General features: G+C 43.5%; 1 protein-coding gene across 3 annotated transcripts in view; it reads right to left on the reverse strand.

Annotated features, from left to right (window-relative positions):
• LOC139265923 (aminopeptidase Q-like) overlaps nt 1-16,010 on the reverse strand; it is a 352,506-nt gene extending 336,496 nt beyond the window's left edge. For all 3 annotated transcript variants that reach the window (XM_070883537.1, XM_070883528.1, XM_070883519.1), the window contains exon 1: nt 15,297-16,010. In XM_070883537.1, the coding sequence (XP_070739638.1) occupies nt 15,297-15,913 (617 nt within the window). In that variant the 5' untranslated portion in view covers nt 15,914-16,010. The remainder of the gene's footprint in view (nt 1-15,296) is intronic.
• Between the last annotated feature and the right edge of the window lie 1,714 nt (nt 16,011-17,724).

The following is a 17,724-nucleotide window of genomic DNA, read 5'->3' on the forward strand; positions in this document are numbered from 1 at the left end:
ACCTCAAAAGTAGTAATCTCGGGATTGCTACCAGTGCCACATGCTACTCAGAGTAGGAATCGCAGGATAGCGCAAATTAATACGTGGCTTGAGCAGTGGTGCAGCAGGGAGGGATTCAAATTCCTGGGGCATTGAAACCGGTTCTGGGGAGGTGGGACCATTACAAATCGGACGGTCTGCACCTGGGCAGGACCGGAACCAATGTCCTAGGGGGAGTGTTTGCTAGTGCTGTTGGGGAGGAGTTAAACTAATATGGCAGGGGGATGGGAACCAATGCAGGGAGACAGAGGGAGACAGAGGGAGACAAAAGGAGGCAAAAGCAAAAGACAGAAAGGAGATGAGGAAAAGTGGAGGGCAGAGAAACCCAAGGCAAAGAACAAAAAGGGCCACTGTACAGCAAAATTCTAAAAGGACAAAGGGTGTTAAAAAAACAAGCCTGAAGGCTTTGTGTCTTAATGCAAGGAGTATCCGCAATAAGGTGGATGAATTAACTGTGCAAATAGATGTTAACAAATATGATGTGATTGGGATTACGGAGACGTGGCTCCAGGATGATCAGGGCTGGGAACTCAACATCCAGGGTATTCAACATTCAGGAAGGATAGAATAAAAGGAAACAGAGGTGGGGTAGCATTGCTGGTTAAAGAGGAGATTAATGCAATAGTTAGGAAGGACATTAGCTTGGATGATGTGGAATCTATATGGGTAGAGCTGCAGAACACCAAAGGGCAAAAAACGTTAGTGGGAGTTGTGTACAGACCTCCAAACAGTAGTAGTGATGTTGGGGAGGGTATCAAACAGGAAATTAGGGGTGCATGCAATAAAGGTGCAGCAGTTATAATGGGTGACTTTAATATGCACATAGATTGGGCGAGCCAAACTGGAAGCAATACGGTGGAGGAGGATTTCCTGGAGTGCATAAGGGATGGTTTTCTAGACCAATATGTCGAGGAACCAACTAGGGGGGAGGCCATCTTAGACTGGGTGTTGTGTAATGAGAGAGGATTAATTAGCAATCTCATTGTGCGAGGCCCCTTGGGGAAGAGTGACCATAATATGGTAAAATTCTGCATTAGGATGGAGAATGAAACAGTTAATTCAGAGACCATGGTCCAGAACTTAAAGAAGGGTAACTTTCAAGGTATGAGGCATGAATTGGCTAGGATAGATTGGCGAATGATACTTAAGGGGTTGACTGTGGATGGGCAATGGCAGACATTTAGAGACCGCATGGATGAACTACAACAATTGTACATTCCTGTCTGGCGTAAAAATAAAAAAGGGAAGGTGGCTCAACCGTGGCTATCAAGGGAAATCAGGGATAGTATTAAAGCCAAGGAAGTGGCATACAAATTGGCCAGAAATAGCAGTGAACCCGGGGACTGGGAGAAATTTAGAACTCAGCAGAGGAGGACAAAGGGTTTGATTAAGGCAGGGAAAATGGAGTACGAGAAGAAGCTTGCAGGGAACATTAAGACGGATTGCAAAAGTTTCTATAGGTATGCAAAGAGAAAAAGGTTAGTAAAGACAAACGTAGGTCCCCTGCAGTCAGAATCAGGGGAAGTCATAACTGGGAACAAAGAAATGGCAGACCAATTGAACAAGTACTTTGGTTCGGTATTCACTAAGGAGGACACCAACAACCTTCCGGATATAAAAGGGGTCAAAGGGTCTAGTAAGGAGGAGGAACTGAGGGAAATCTTTATTAGTCGGGAAATTGTGTTGGGGAAATTGATGGGATTGAAAGCCGATAAATCCCCAGGGCCTGATGGACTGCATCCCAGAGTACTTAAGGAGGTGGCCTTGGAAATAGTGGATGCATTGACAGTCATTTTCCAACATTCCATTGACTCTGGATCAGTTCCTATCGAGTGGAGGGTAGCCAATGTAACCCCACTTTTTAAAAAAGGAGGGAGAGAGAAAACAGGGAATTATAGACCAGTCAGCCTGACCTCAGTAGTGGGTAAAATGATGGAATCAATTATTAAGGATGTCATAGCAGTGCATTTGGAAAATGGTGACATGATAGGTCCAAGTCAGCATGGATTTGTGAAGGGGAAATCATGCTTGACAAACCTTCTGGAATTTTTTGAGGATGTTTCCCGTAAAGTGGACAGGGGAGAATCAGTTGATGTGGTATATTTTGACTTTCAGAAGGCTTTCGACAAGGTCCCACACAAGAGATTAATGTGCTAAGTTAAAGCACATGGGATTGGGGGTAGTGTGCTGACGTGGATTGAGAACTGGTTGTCAGACAGGAAGCAAAGAGTAGGAGTAAATGGGTATTTTTCAGAATGGCAGGCAGTGACTAGTGGGGTGCCGCAAGGTTCTGTGCTGGGGCTCCAGCTGTTTACATTGTACATTAATGATTTAGACGAGGGGATTAAATGTAGTATCTCCAAATTTGTGGATGACCCTAAGTTGGGTGGCAGTGTGAGCTGTGAGGAGGATGCTATGAGGCTGCAGAGTGACTTGGATCGGTTAGGTGAGTGGGCAAATGCATGGCAGATGAAGTATAATGTGGATAAATGTGAGGTTGTCCACTTTGGTGGTAAAAACAGAGAGACAGACTATTATCTGAATGGTGACAGATTAGGAAAAGAGGAGGTGCAACGAGACCTGGGTGTCATGGTACATCAGTCATTGAAGGTTGGCATGCAGGTACAGCAGGCTGTTAAGAAAGCAAATGGCATGTTGGCCTTCATAGCGAGGGGATTCGAATACAGGGGCAGGAAGGTGTTGCTACAGTTGTACAGGGCCTTGGTGAGGCCACACCTGGAGTATTGTGTACAGTTTTGGTTTCCTAACTTGAGGAAGGACATTCTTGCTATTGAGGGAGTGCAGCGAAGATTCACCAGACTGATTCCCGGGATGGTGGGACTGACCTATCAAGAAAGACTGGATCAACTGGGCTTGTATTCACTGGAGTTCAGAAGAATGAGAGGGGATCTCATAGAAACGTTTAAAATTCTGATGGGTTTAGACAGGTTAGATGCAGGAAGAATGTTCCCAATGTTGGGGAAGTCCAGAACCAGGGGTCACAATCTAAGGATAAGGGGTAAGCCATTTAGGACCGAGATGAGGAGAAACTTCTTCACCCAGAGAGTGGTGAACCTGTGGAATTCTCTACCACAGAAAGTAGTTGAGGCCAATTCACTAAATATATTCAAAAGGGAGTTAGATGAAGTCCTTACTACTCGGGGGATCAAGGGTTATGGCGAGAAAGCAGGAAGCGGGTACTGAATTGCATGTTCAGCCATGAACTCATTGAATGGCGGTGCAGGCTAGAGGGGCTGAATGGCCTACTCCTGCACCTATTTTCTATGTTTCTATGTTTCTATGTTTCATAAATCCATGCTGACTTTAATAATTGATTCCAACATTTTGCCCATGACTGATGTCAGGCTAACCGATCTATAATTACCCATTTTCTCTCTCCCTCCGTTTTTAAACAGTGGTGTTATATTAGCTACCCTCCAGTCCATAGGAAACTGATCCAGAGTCGATAGACTGTTGGAAAATGATCACCAATGCATCCACTATTTCGATGGCCACTTCCTTAAGTACTCTGGGATGCAGACTATCAGGTCCTGGGGATTTATCAGCCTTCAATCCCATCAATTTGCCTAAAACAATTTCCTGCTTTATAAGGATATCCTTCAGTTCCTCCTTCTCACTCGACCCTCAGTCCCCTAGTATTTCCGGAAGGTTATGCGTGTCTTCCTTCGTGAAAACAGAACCAAAGTATTTGTTTAACTGGTCCACCATTTCTTTGTTCCCCATTATAAATTCACCTGAATCTGACTGCAAGGGACCTACGTTTGTTTTCACGAATCTTTTTCACTTCACATATCTATAGAAGCTTTTGCAGTCAGTTTTTATGTTCCCAGCAAGCTTCCTCTCATATTCTATTTCCCCCTTCCTAATTAAACCCTTTATCCTCCTCTGCTGTATTATAAAATTCTTCCAGTCCTCAGGTTTGCTGCTTTTTCTGGCCAATTTATATGCCTCTTCCTTGGATTTAACACTATCCTTAATTTCCCTTGTTAGCCACGGTTGAGCCACCTTCCCCGTTTTAGTTTTACTCCAGACAGGGATGTACAATTGTTGAAGTTCATCCATGTGATCTTTAAACATTTGCCATTGCCTATCCACTGTCCACCCTTTAAGTATCACTCGCCAGTCTATTCTAGCCAATTCACGTCTCATACCATCGAAGTTACCTTTCCCCAAGTTCAGGACCCTGGTCTCTGAATGAACTGTGTCACTCTCCATCTTAATAAAGAATTCTACCATATTATGGTCACTCTTCCCCAAGGGGCCTCGCACAACAAAGTTGTTAATTAGTCCTTTCTCATTACACATCACCCAGTCTAGGATGGCCAGCCCTCTGGTTGATTCCTCGACATATTGGTCCAGAAAACCATTCCTAATACACTCCAGGAAATCCTCCTCTACCACATTGCTACCAGTTTGGTTAGCCCAGTCAATATGAAGATTAAATTCGCCCAGGATAACTGCTGTACCTTTATTGCACGCATCCCTAATTTCTTATTTGATGCTGTCCCCAACCTCATTACTACTGTTTGGTTTGTCTGTACACAACTCCCACTAGTGTTTTCTGCCCTTTGGTATTCCGTAGCTCCACCCATACCGATTCCACATCATCCAAGCTAATGTCCTTTCTTACTATTGCATTAATTTTCTCTTTAACCAGCAAAGTCACCCCACCTCCTTTTCCTTTCTGTCTATCCTTCCTGAATGTTGAATATCCCTGTATGTAGAGTTTCCAGCCTTGGTCACCCTGGAGCCATGTCTCCGTGATGCCAATTATATGATATCCATTAACTGCTATCTGTGCAGTTAATTCATCCACCTTATTACAAATACTCCTTGCATTGAGGCACAGAGCCTTCAGGCTTGTCTTTTTAACACCCTTTGCCCCTTTAGAATTTTGCTGTAATGTGGCCCTTTTTGCTTTTTGCCTTCAGTTTCTCTGCCCTCCACTTTTACTTTTCTTTTTTCTATCTTTTGCTTCTGCCCCCATTCCACTTCCCTCTGTCTCCCTGCAAAGGTTCCCATCCCCCTGCCATATTAGTTTAACCGCTCCCCAACAGCACTTGCAAAAACTCCCCCAAGGACATTGGTTTTGGTCCTGCCCAGGTGCAGACCATTCGGTTTGTACTGGTCTTACCTCCCCCAGAACCGTTTCCAATGTCCCAGGAATTTGAATCCCTCCCTTCTGCACCACTCCTCAAGCCACATATTCATCTGAGCTATCCTGTGCTCCTACTCTGACGAGCACCTACTCAGAAGCAGCGTTTCAACAGCTGAAACAGGCCCTTATGAGCGCCCCCGCCCTGGGACTACCGGATCAAAATAAGCCTTTCCACATTTATAATTACCACAGCAAAAACCACTATAATGTGGTGGTGACCCAGCAACATGGGGACAGGCAACAACCGGTGGCATATTACTCCACTAAGCAACAACCTGTAGCTGCAGGATTATCTTGATGTGTAGCTGCTCTCGACTGCGCAACCTGGGCAGTCAGAATTAGTGAACCCATAGTAATGTCAGGACAAATTATCCTGCATACGCAAAATACTCTGGTAGAGTTACTAAACACTGGGAGACTGAGAACAGTGTCAGGCACAAGAAGGGCGACGTGGGAGGCGGTACTAATACCCCTGAGCAGCGCAGTAATGATAGTAAAAGATAGCGGTAACAAACCCGCAGGATGGATCATTACGGGAATGTAACCCGATAGAGGGGGCAGAGCAAAGCAGCTCGATAAAAGAAGAGCCACTCGAGGGAGTGGACATGGACCTTTACGTAGACGGGTCCCGTCGGTACATCGACGGAATGCCCCGAACGGGGTGGGCGGTAGTAGATGGTGAAAGGCAAACACGGGATGTTAGAAGGGAGCCTCTCGGCCCAGGTAGCCAAATTAGTTGCACTAACAGAAGCCGTCAAACAGGCAGAAGGTAAAAGGGTAAATATATATACAGACAGCCGATACGTGTTTGGGGTGGTTATATGGTAGCCTGGGGTCGGCGAGGTTATATGACATCGCGGGGAAGATCATTTTGACACGAGAACATAGTTAAGGAACTGGTAAATGCTTTGCTCCGGTCCCAGGAATGTGCAATAATAAAGATCAAAGCCCATAGGAAAATCACTGACAGACATCAGCAAGGGAATGCATGGATAAGGCAGCTAAGCAAGCGGCAGAAGCAGAGGGCCTACGGGCTAAAGTAAGCGCCTCTGCGCTTGGGCCGGAAGAAGTAGATATGTTTAAAGTACAGGAGGCAACCCTACAGCAGGAAAAAGATGAATGGAAAAGACAGGGAGCTAAACAAGGTGTGGACGGAATCTGGAGGAAAGATTGTAATGTGGTAGCCCCAGAGTGCATATGACAAAACCTATTGAGTATATACCACAGGTAGGTGTATATAGGTAAGACCAGCATGACGAGTTCAATGACCCAATGCTGGTGGTGGAAGGGAATGGGAAGAGACAATAGAAAATTATTGTAGGAAGTGCTTAACATGCGCAAAGCATAACCCAGGTGGAAAAATAAAGGTCAGAATGGAATACCAACCCCGACCAAAGGGACCATGGAAAAACCTGTCGATAGACTTCACGGGCCCACTGCCCAATCACCAGGGAAAAACGTATGGTTTGGTTATAATAGATCAATTCTAAAATGGGTAGAAGCATTAGCAACTAGAAATTGCTCAGCTGAGACGGTGGCTAGAATATTAGAAGAAGAAATTATACCTAGGTTCGGAATGCCCCTACAGATTGATTCAGATCAAGGTACACACTTCACGAGTAAAGTAATGAAACAAGCATGCGCCCTACTAGGAATCAGGCAGAAATTTTAAATCCCCTAACATCTGGAATCGTCCGGATTAGTAGAACAAACGAATAGGACCCTGAAGAGCGCATTGGCCGAGGTGATCGACGAGACAGGAAAGGGATGGGTAGATATGCTACCCCGGATTTTAATGAGGTTAAGGGCAACCCCAAACTGGACCACCGGATTCACGCCTTTCGAACTAATGACAGGAAGGGCAATGAGATTACCTGAGGTTCTAGTGACGGGGAGTGATGATGTCGGACTCTACCGGGACCGAGTAAGGAGATTTATGATGGAATTATGTAAACAATTACACGATCTGAAGGCACACGCCAAGGATCAGCAAGTGATCAAGGACTTGGAAACTGGCACCAAGGAACAAAAGACTCAGATACCACAGGTTGGGAGCAAGGTAATAAACCCTGAAAATCCAGGATTCTCATCAAAATGGACAGGCCCTCACCAGGTAATAATGGTAAGTGATACTGGGTAACCGCATCTTATACAAAGAAATGGCAGACCAATTGAACAAGTACTTTGGTTCGGTATTCACTAAGGAGGATACAAACAACCTTCCGGATATAAAAGGGGTCAGAGGGTCTAGTAAGGAGGGGGAACTGAGGGAAATCTTTATTAGTCGGGAAATTGTGTTGGGGAAATTGATGGGATTGAAGGCCGATAAATCCCCAGGGCCTGATGGACTGCATCCTAGAGTACTTAATGAGATGGCCTTGGAAATAGCGGATGCATTGACAGTCATTTTCCAACATTCCATTGACTCTGGATCAGTTCCTATGGAGTGGAGGGTAGCCAATGTAACCCCACTTTTTAAAAAAGGAGGGAGAGAGAAAACAGGGAATTATAGACCGGTCAGCCTGACCTCAGTAGTGGGTAAAATGATGGAATCAATTATTAAGGATTTCATAGCAGTGCATCTGGAAAATGGTGACATGATAGGTCCAAGTCAGCATGGATTTGTGAAAGGGAAATCATGCTTTACAAATCTTCTGGAATTTTTTGAGGATGTTTCCAGTAAAGTGGACAAAGGAGAACCAGTTGATGTGGTGTATTTGGACTTTCAGAAGGCTTTCGACAAGGTCCCACACAAGAGATTAATGTGCAAAGTTAAAGCACATGGGATTGGGGGTAGTGTGCTGACGTGGATTGAGAACTGGTTGTCAGACAGGAAGCAAAGAGTAGGAGTAAACGGGTACTTTTCAGAATGGCAGGCAGTGACTAGTGGAGTGCCGCAAGGTTCTGTGCTGGGGCCCCAGCTGTTTACATTGTACATTAATGATTTAGACGAGGGGATTAAATGCAGTATCTCCAAATTTGCGGATGATACTAAGTTGGGTGGCAGTGTGAGCTGCGAGGAGGATGCTATTAGGCTGCAGAGTGACTTGGATAGGTTAGGTGAGTGGGCAAATGCATGGCAGATGAAGTATAATGTGGATAAATGTGAGGTTATCCACTTTGGTGGTAAAAACAGAGAGACAGACTATTATCTGAATGGTGACAAATTAGGAAAAGGGAAGGTGCAACGAGACCTGGGTGTCATGGTACATCAGTCATTGAAGGTTGGCATGCAGGTACAGCAGGCGGTTAAGAAAGCAAATGGCATGTTGGCCTTCATAGCGAAGGGATTTGAATACAGGGGCAGGGAGGTGTTGCTACAGTTGTACAGGGCCTTGGTGAGGCCACACCTGGAGTATTGTGTACAGTTTTGGTCTCCTAACTTGAGGAAGGACATTCTTGCTATTGAGGGAGTGCAGCGAAGGTTCACCAGACTGATTCCCGGGATGGCGGGACTGACCTATCAAGAAAGATTGGATCAACTGGGCTTGTATTCACTGGAGTTCAGAAGAATGAGAGGGGACCTCATAGAAACGTTTAAAATTCTGACGGGTTTAGACAGGTTAGATGCAGGAAGAATGTTCCCAATGTTGGGGAAGTCCAGAACCAGGGGTCACAGTCTGAGGATAAGGGGTAAGCCATTTAGGACCGAGATGAGGAGAAACTTCTTCACCCAGAGAGTGGTGAACCTGTGGAATTCTCTACCACAGAAAGTAGTTGAGGCCAATTCACTAAATATATTCAAAAGGGAGTTAGATGAAGTCCTTACTACTCGGGGGATCAAGGGTTATGGCGAGAAAGCAGGAAGGGGGTACTGAAGTTTCATGTTCAGCCATGAACTCATTGAATGGCGGTGCAGGCTAGAAGGGCTGAATGGCCTGCTCCTGCACCTATTTTCTATGTTTCTATGTTTCTATACCACGACCCAGCAGTAAGTTGCCCAGATGGCTATCAAGGAAATATTTCCATTACAAACTCAATCTTTTGTGGAAAATGCCGAAGGGGGGGGCGACTTGAAGTGGAATAGACAAGCCCGGAGAAGGGACACTCATGGAAAAACCAATCATGGACATGCATCAATAGCTCAGACCAAGGAAATCCCCACAAGTGTGTGTGGGTAAGATGTAACCTCACCAGAGAGGCAGAGGGACTACCCCCATATCCTTCAGGGAATCACAATACGGTAATGGTTCCTTATGGGGAATGTTCATGTGCAAGATAGAGATCCCAACCACCGCAATAGCCCCAACCACAATGACCCCAGAGCCCCCAGGATGCCCAAACATGACACAGGGGGCAAGCGGAGGATTAGTAATAAAAAGAATTAAAGAAAAAATCCACTTCAGGGTACGCCAAAGGGTAATTATGGTATTGTTAAACCTAACGGATAGAAATATCCCACTGTTTTGCGGTAAGAAAACTATAAAAACCTAACCCGAAGAGCCCTTGAGGGGCCAAAATCCAAGATTATGAAGTTCAACATAAAAAAGCTAAACAAAAATGGGAAAGGTGGGAGGGGAATATTAAAAATGGTGGGTGCGGGATATGCGGCGGGCATTGCGATGGTTAATACAATAGATCTTCAAACAATAGAAGAGCAGGTCATCACCCTCACACAGGCCTGAAAAGGACTGCTGGAAAGGGGAGATGATAACGAGAAAATACGGGCCCAGCTAGGGGACGGGGCGGAATGGGAACTGCTACAGGTTGCCCATACATTGCGGGACCATGCAAAAACGATAAATTTGATAAACCGGGCTGGACAAACTATGAGTAAAAGAATGGCGGCCGAGATAGTTTGTGTGGGATATGGGGCTTGGATCTCAATACTGTAGAACATAACCTGCAACAACTCCAGAATGGGGAGGTGCCAAATTGGATAACCAATGATGTATTTGCTGAATGGACATTGGGCAAGAATGACACCCAAGTCTGTGAGGTCCAGAGGAATAACCATGCCTGGGTCCCTAAGAACAGGTGTGTAACTGGACATCAGAAAATAATAGGCTTTGTGTTATCAAAAGCACAATACCACAATACGACATGTCAAAGGGAAACACATTGTACCAAGTAAGCAATATAGGAGAAATAAGGAATCAGACCTGTGTGCGGTATCACAAATTGCACCAGTACATTATTAAAAAGGCAAACAATACCAAAGGTGCCTATATTAAAGATTGTTATAACAATAATCAAGTTGTTTTATGCTAAGAGTACCCAAACCTCGATAACAACGACTGTGGATATTGCCGAACAGAAAGATGTGTGTTGTGTCACACCACTGACACTGGACTCAAAAATGACTGCAGGCTCACAGGGAAAGGGAGGATGGTGTGTGAGCACCACGGTGGTCAACATGATGGTGGGGGGAGCTACCCACTGCCCTATCATGACCACCGACTTCTGCTTTGCACCAAAAGACGTCGTAGATATTGAGGGACATATCATATATCCGGAATTGGAAGGAGAGTCTATCAATGGGATGGTGGCAGACACTATTAAGGCAAGTTATAAAGGTTTCGAAGGACTACAAGGACGACATATACCCAGATTTAGTGAAGAACAAACTAAGTTGGAACAGGACATCCATGAACAACGGCAGAAGTACATCATCTTGATGAAGAAGATCAACAAACTCCAGAAGGACACTAAAGAAATGTTGGCAAACCAACCCTGGTATGCAAGGCTTTGGAACTTTGGACTAAATGTGCAGGTGGCACCCCTGGATAAGAATAATATCCCATGTATTGGTGATTGTGCAATGTATGGTTTTAATGATATTGTTGATTGAATTATGTTGGAGATGTAAACGATGGGCAAGGAAAGCCATAGCTCAAGCCCCCATAAAAGCATTAGAAGAAACTAAACCTTTAGTATCTAAGGACAAATCTGTAAAACCGGTAAATGATGTGTAAAGGGAAAGAGATATGAGAAGCCATCCGAAAGTTGGCCATCCAGACGGACAGATTAAGCTGACACTATTACTTCCCCTTTGGATGAAATAATGAGGGGATGGCACATTGGCCTATCTTGGGATACATAGCCAAGGCCAAAAGGGGGGATTGCAAGAGCAAGATTGATTATCAAAGATTTTTTTTGCTATTATGGAGGCCCTGAGCTGGCTAAACAAAAGGTATGTTTAAAACCACACGTACACAAGATGACCACTCATTGGGGCTCAAGGGAGCAATAAAGAACATCCAAAGAGGAACTAATATAACCATATAACAATATAAGGCAAGTGACACCTGGAAGAAGGGAACAAATGGGTATTTGATCATGCGTTAGTACAACCAATCACGTCACTGTTAAGGTCTATCCACGAGGACACTCATGTGCCAAAACCTGTATAATTAAGGTGCAATTTGAACAGCTCGTTGGAGATCCTCTCTCAGGTGGCTGAGAAGTGAGATGCTCTCCCTTCACGTGTTGGAATTAAAATCATTGAAACTTATCTAAGGTTGAATCCAGGCTTGTCAAGAGAGGAGAAGGGCGATTCTCCCCATCACTCAGTGTGGGACAAAATTTATAAAGGTTCGACAGGTGAGTTGTGTCGAGGCTATGCAGTTTGCCTGATTTATTTTGATGAGGACAAATTTACTTTGGTCCTCAGGCCTCTCCATTCAGGGGTGCCATTGCTGCGCACCACCGGAATCATGCCCCATCTGGGATGTTCAGGAATTGAGGCCCCAGTGAGTCTGACTTTGGTCCCTCTGGGACAGCTGCTTACTGCTACAAGCTTCAACTCGAAGGCTCCAGGTGAACCATGCCAGCCACCCATCTACCAAACTAGCTCACTCAGGGAGCATCTTGTAGAAGTATTAGACTAGGAGCTAGACTGAGTGAGTTAGTTGACATAAAGGGGAGACACCATGGTAAAAGCTAGTTGTGTTAGGGTGAATAGATTTTCTAGCATCTTTGAATTAATGTCATTATGAGAATATATACAACTTGAGCACATAAAGTTCTGAGTTGATTTCTGTGTACGCTTGCAACTTTTGGGAGGAGGATGATTATAAGGGGCTTTATATAGGAACTTTGGTGAAATCTTTAACTGTGACAGACTTTATGAAGGGGTGGGGGTGGGGAGAATAAGCAGCTATGAAGTGATATTATTTGGTATGTCAACTTTTATTCATTGAAAGTATAGAACTATAAGTTGTGTCGTCCTTTCTCTGACTGCTCACTGTCGCGATCCACCTTCTCCCCGACCTAGGCATCCTCCTCAGGCTGTGCAGTGGGAGGAACTTTCCTGCCATTTTCATCATTCTAGGAAAAACCTTTTGCAAATTGCCAAAATGTCTTCTCAAAATTGAGTTTCAGCTTAAAGGTGGTCACACAAAATAGTTAAACTGAATGCTGGGAAATCAAAACTAATTAAGATCATGAAGGTTACCATGAACAAACATTCCTTCCCAGTGATAAGAGGCTAGCATTAAGACCGGAGCTCAGGAATAACTCTCTAGTGGGACATAAATATCCCATACCTTATCTAGTCCTTGTGAGACCCTTTGTTAAAAACAAGATTGAGAAGTTAGGGGAGTGAAAGTGAAATTTGACATGACTAAGCACCTATGCCTCATTAACTTTGACATCTTCCAGGACACCTATGTGACTGTTGGAAATATATGTTTGGATATACATGTCACCCAGGTCAATTGAATGGAATAATAGCATTTTTGTTTGAATTTAGGGCGCTTGACACACTTCTTGGTAGACTCTCTTTGTCTTCATTCGATGAAAGCCCTCTTTATTTGTTAGAAGATTTTAATTGTCTTCTCTAGTCTTTTTCTGTAGTATTCTTTATCCAGCACATGTAGAAGGATACCTTTACAAGTATAAGATATATTCATAACAGAGAGTTAAGAGGTTTTATATAAGTCACATTATATGGCTATATCAACCAGTTACAGGCAGAGATAAATGTCTCACTTAATTGTACAAGTTGTCTGAAATCAAGGAAAGTGAGAGCTAAGTCAGCTATCTCAGACACAGTCACCATGCATAAGGTGAATTCAGCCGGAACAGAGGATCTGAGGAGAACAGGTAGCCCCGCCACTATAGGACCTCATCAACTCGATATTCCAGAAGCTAATACTTTCATCCCCTGGGAGGAAGATCAACTGAACAATGCCGCTTATAAGGACAAGGTCATATAAACTCTGAGAATAATGCTAAGCACCCATGCATAGACTCTAATCTAATCAATAGACTGACTATCTACTGCTGTCAACCTGTCAGCAACTAAGGAGTTAACTTCTAGAGTAGTCTCGCCAATTTGCAGTAGTTTCAGACATATACTATAATTTAATATTCAGCAATCCAGTTAATGCTGAATGACGGTGATACACAGAGCTGCCTTTATAACCTCTTATTCTATTCATTACTTGTTATTCAAATTGCTAAGTGACCCTGTCTACAACTATTTCTGTATATTAATTGTTTGTATGCTCAGTATTTAAGCAGTGACAATTATGATCTTGTAGTTGTTAGTATATGAATTGTTGTTTGACCAGCAACAGGAATAGAAACAGTGAGCGTGTCTCAAAAATGATAGCTTCCCCACGATGCAGGGCATCAATAGATGATACCACTCTAAAATAGTGCCAAAAATGATCAGGCACATGGAAATAGCCAAACTCCCCTTTTAAAGTTACAGTTACTAGATTTATTAAATGATATTGCCATCTCTAAAGTGCATTCTTTCTTCATTCAGAAAATAATGGGTCCATGCTAATTCTCCATGGATTGTCATCACCCAAGTATGGCTATAGATTCCACCAAAATGTTCATGTAAGGCATCATAAAAATGCAAACAGTTCTATGCAAGTACTAAAACTAACTGTATAAAGCCCATCAATATGGACAAAGTTTAAATACAACAAAATAGAATTGAAATTTTGATTAACTTGGAATCCTTTGGGCTAGACAAAGTATTAAATTGGCAACAAAAATATATATTTCTTGAAATGGTTAATGTTAGCAAAAGTATCAGGAACAGTCACAACACACAGGAGGTGATTAAAACCATTCTGAGGAAACATATCTATCTCTAAGTTGTCAAAGACATAAATAAGTGAAAAGGAACTAAATTCAGACAAGGCTTATCATTCTTTGAGTGAAATGTCACAGGACCTCTCTAGAAGTTCCCCTCACACTCTTCAATTCGCTTTGCTGTCCATATGGCAATGCTGTTTAGACTCAGATAGTCCCAGAGGTCACACCAAGCACTATAAATACAAGCTCTGTGAATTTGAATACCAGAAAGGGAGCTGGAGGTCTAAATTGTCATGTGTATGGTTGGAAACTTTTTTTCACAAAAGTTCCCTTGTTCAACGTAGTTTTGTGCTGAAGTATATGCTTTCAGCGACTCAAGTTACAGTTAAACGTTAAGCTATAAAGACGAGATAACATTACCGAAATAAGTTATTTCAGCAGCCGGGGTGATTGCTGCTCGTGATTTTTTTTCATGAACAGTTTTATGGCAAAGGCACAAGTAATACATTCATTTTCTTTCCAAGTGGGCAGTGAGCAAGGACAATTGCTGAGTTCCTGTACGAAATATGGCATAACATTGGCACTCGGGGAGAAATGTTAAAAATTACATGGTGCGTGTCTGACACGGCGTTGTACATTGCACTAATACAGGCCAAGTGGACTTCAACCTTTAAATTCACAGCAGTAAAATGTTCTTTGAAAGCATGTGCATCAAACACATTTTATTAAAATTGCACTGAAAGAAGTCGAGGAAACGAAACCCCCTTCGTCTCTCAGCTCAATAATTTTATAAACCGGGGATCTCTTGGGGGAATTCTACCACAGCATTTATGAATTCGATTCAAGATTCTAATAATCTGTTTGTAATACAGATCATTTTGTCGTCACAACAGAGAAAGGAGAGGCTATCCGAACAACGAGGAGTCATGCGAAAAGAAAGTCATAAAGATCAAGAAAAGCCTAACATCGAAAGCGTTCCTTAAAGTGAAGACCATTTAATATTGCTTGTTGGGAAGCGCGCCCGCTCCCTGAGATTTGCTCAGACTTCCACAGCTTGTACTTTCCAAACTCTCTCACTTACTTGTTGGTGCCCCACTCCGAGTAGGAGCTGATGAAAAGTCCCGCTGACACGTCATTCAGCTGGCCGCTGTAGTTAGTTTGGATGGTGTACTCCTGCCCGGGCACCAGCTTGCCGTCCAGATTGATCACCAGGTACTGGTTCTGAAAGTTATGCCAAGTGTCCTGAATGTCGGGACTGGGGTGAAGCTCAACACCGAGAGGGCTCCCGGTAGCTGTGATAGTCACCCCAGAGTAGTTGAGGAGATGGCTGTGAATCAGGATGATCTCGGTCTCTTCTCTGCACATCACTGTCACATTGACTTGGCCGGTGAAAGAGTTGGGTCGTTCCTGCCCGGGCACTAGCTGTGGCCACAGCTCCAGCTGGTAGTGCCTGGGGATGAGATTGGTTGGTAAACGGGAGTTGTTCCACGGACCCCACCGGTCAGTAACGGTGGGCATCAAGCTGGTGCTCGGGTGCTCCCAGGTCGTCGGGAAGATCTCCTCCGTTTTCTTAGTCCTCAGTCTGGCGTAAAGAATCGCTAAAACCGTCGAAATCAGAAGTAACGCCAAGATGAGCAGGGTAAAAAACATAACCACCTTCCTACTGAGGTAGAACCCAGAGGTGGACATTGGTCCCATTTTTGGTCCCGAGTATTTAAGTGATCTCCGGCTCCGCTGGTTTTATTTTTACATTTTATTAAAGGTCTCAAAATGCTGTGTTGGGAAAGGAGGCTGAACCTGATCCCACTCGGACCAATATCCATCTGACTAGTAATCTGTATAGTTTTGGTGAGATTACACTGCACGTCAAACGCCCAGTGATATCCCATGTTACCAATGGCAGCACAAAGCGTAGCGGTTTCAAATACTTTGTGAGTGCGTCCGATAACTTTAAATATAAAGGCTGGAGACTTTCACAAGTGATTCGCGTCGAGTGCGAAACATCAACTGAAAGTGCATATGTGCCTTGTTTAGATTAAGTATTCCTTGTAATGCATAAACATTACATTTCAAATAGTATTTGCTGATTCTGAAAGTATTGATGCAGGCTTAGAAGCAAACGCGAAGCTGTTTGACTTCAGACAATTTTATTGCTGGTTGTTCTTCCATCGAGTTCAGAGTGACAGACCACTGGTTGCACTTTGGAGCCTGGGTTATGAGGAACACGCGTCCTGCAATATTTCATTCAGTTGCAACTCCTTCCTGAACTTGAAAAGTAAAGTAACATGACCACAACTAAATACATTTGTATCATTGTAATTAAGTGTATTATTTGAATTTAAACGATGGCTGCAGGCGAGTTCAGGATTAATATCAGGAAGAAACTTTTGGCACAAAGAGTGACTAATATTTGGAATCATCTTTTGGCAATCGGAGGACCAATTTTCGGCAAAAAGCTGGCACACCGCCCATAATTTTCTATTCATTAATCTTATCCCGAATATCTGCATTTCAATCCTATAGTGCCCTACACTATTCACCTAGATTTCTCAGTCTTAAAGAATAACCTCACTCTGATTGCCAGTAAACCTTATCCTGTTGGAAACAGAGTTATGGGACAATTGGGCACTTTTTAAACTTTCATTTTAAGTTTTCATTCTCACATATGATGCAAAATAGTGGAACAGACCACAGCTCTGGTGTAGATACAATACGAGCACAGAAGCAAAGAAAGGAGGAAGGAAAAAGCAAAAGTGAAGGTCTTTGATAGGGTGGAAGACAGGAGTGATTTTAATGACAAAAGGGATGATAGTACAAAGCAAAAGGGGATGGTAATAGGACAAGTAAAGAAACAAAAGAGGCAGTGTTTATTTGCAACACGAGTGGGTTGGACCAGATTTCTGATTGGTCCTCTTGGAGGACAAGACACACCCAATAGTTTGTCTGGAATGTGTAATTTGATCCTGCCTGCTGTAGAGTACCTGCAATGTGTAATTTGCTCCAGTCTTGTCAGACAGCCTACAGATGGTGGAAGTGTAGCTAGCTTTGTGAAGATCCTCTTATCTAGTATTCTGCACTTATAATTATAGTTGTTTTTGGCTGGTAAAATAAAAGACTTTCTACTCAAATTAGAAGGTTAGTTACTTCTTTGATGTTTTATGTTTTTTTCCACCTGGAAGTGATAAAAATTCTTTAATTCAGAGAACGGACCATGTGTGGCGAGTCCGTGTATGGTGTCGGTGTGTGCATTCAACCTTCTGACACACCAATGAGTTCATACTGCGGAGAGGCAGTTCACTTTCTCCATGTGTGGGAAATGATTCACTCAATCATCCAGCCTACTGAAACACAAACGAGTTCACACTGGGGAGAGGCTGCTCAACTGCTCAGCATGTGAGAAGGAATTCACAAATTCATCTGGTTGGAAGAACATCTAAAAGAAAGGGGGAGAACCTGATCTGTCTTCCCATCTGGATCATGTTCTTGCTCTCATCCCACCCTTTGGACCT

This window comes from Pristiophorus japonicus, chromosome 1 (assembly GCF_044704955.1).
Source record: "Pristiophorus japonicus isolate sPriJap1 chromosome 1, sPriJap1.hap1, whole genome shotgun sequence".
NCBI classification, from domain to species: Eukaryota; Metazoa; Chordata; class Chondrichthyes; family Pristiophoridae; genus Pristiophorus; species Pristiophorus japonicus.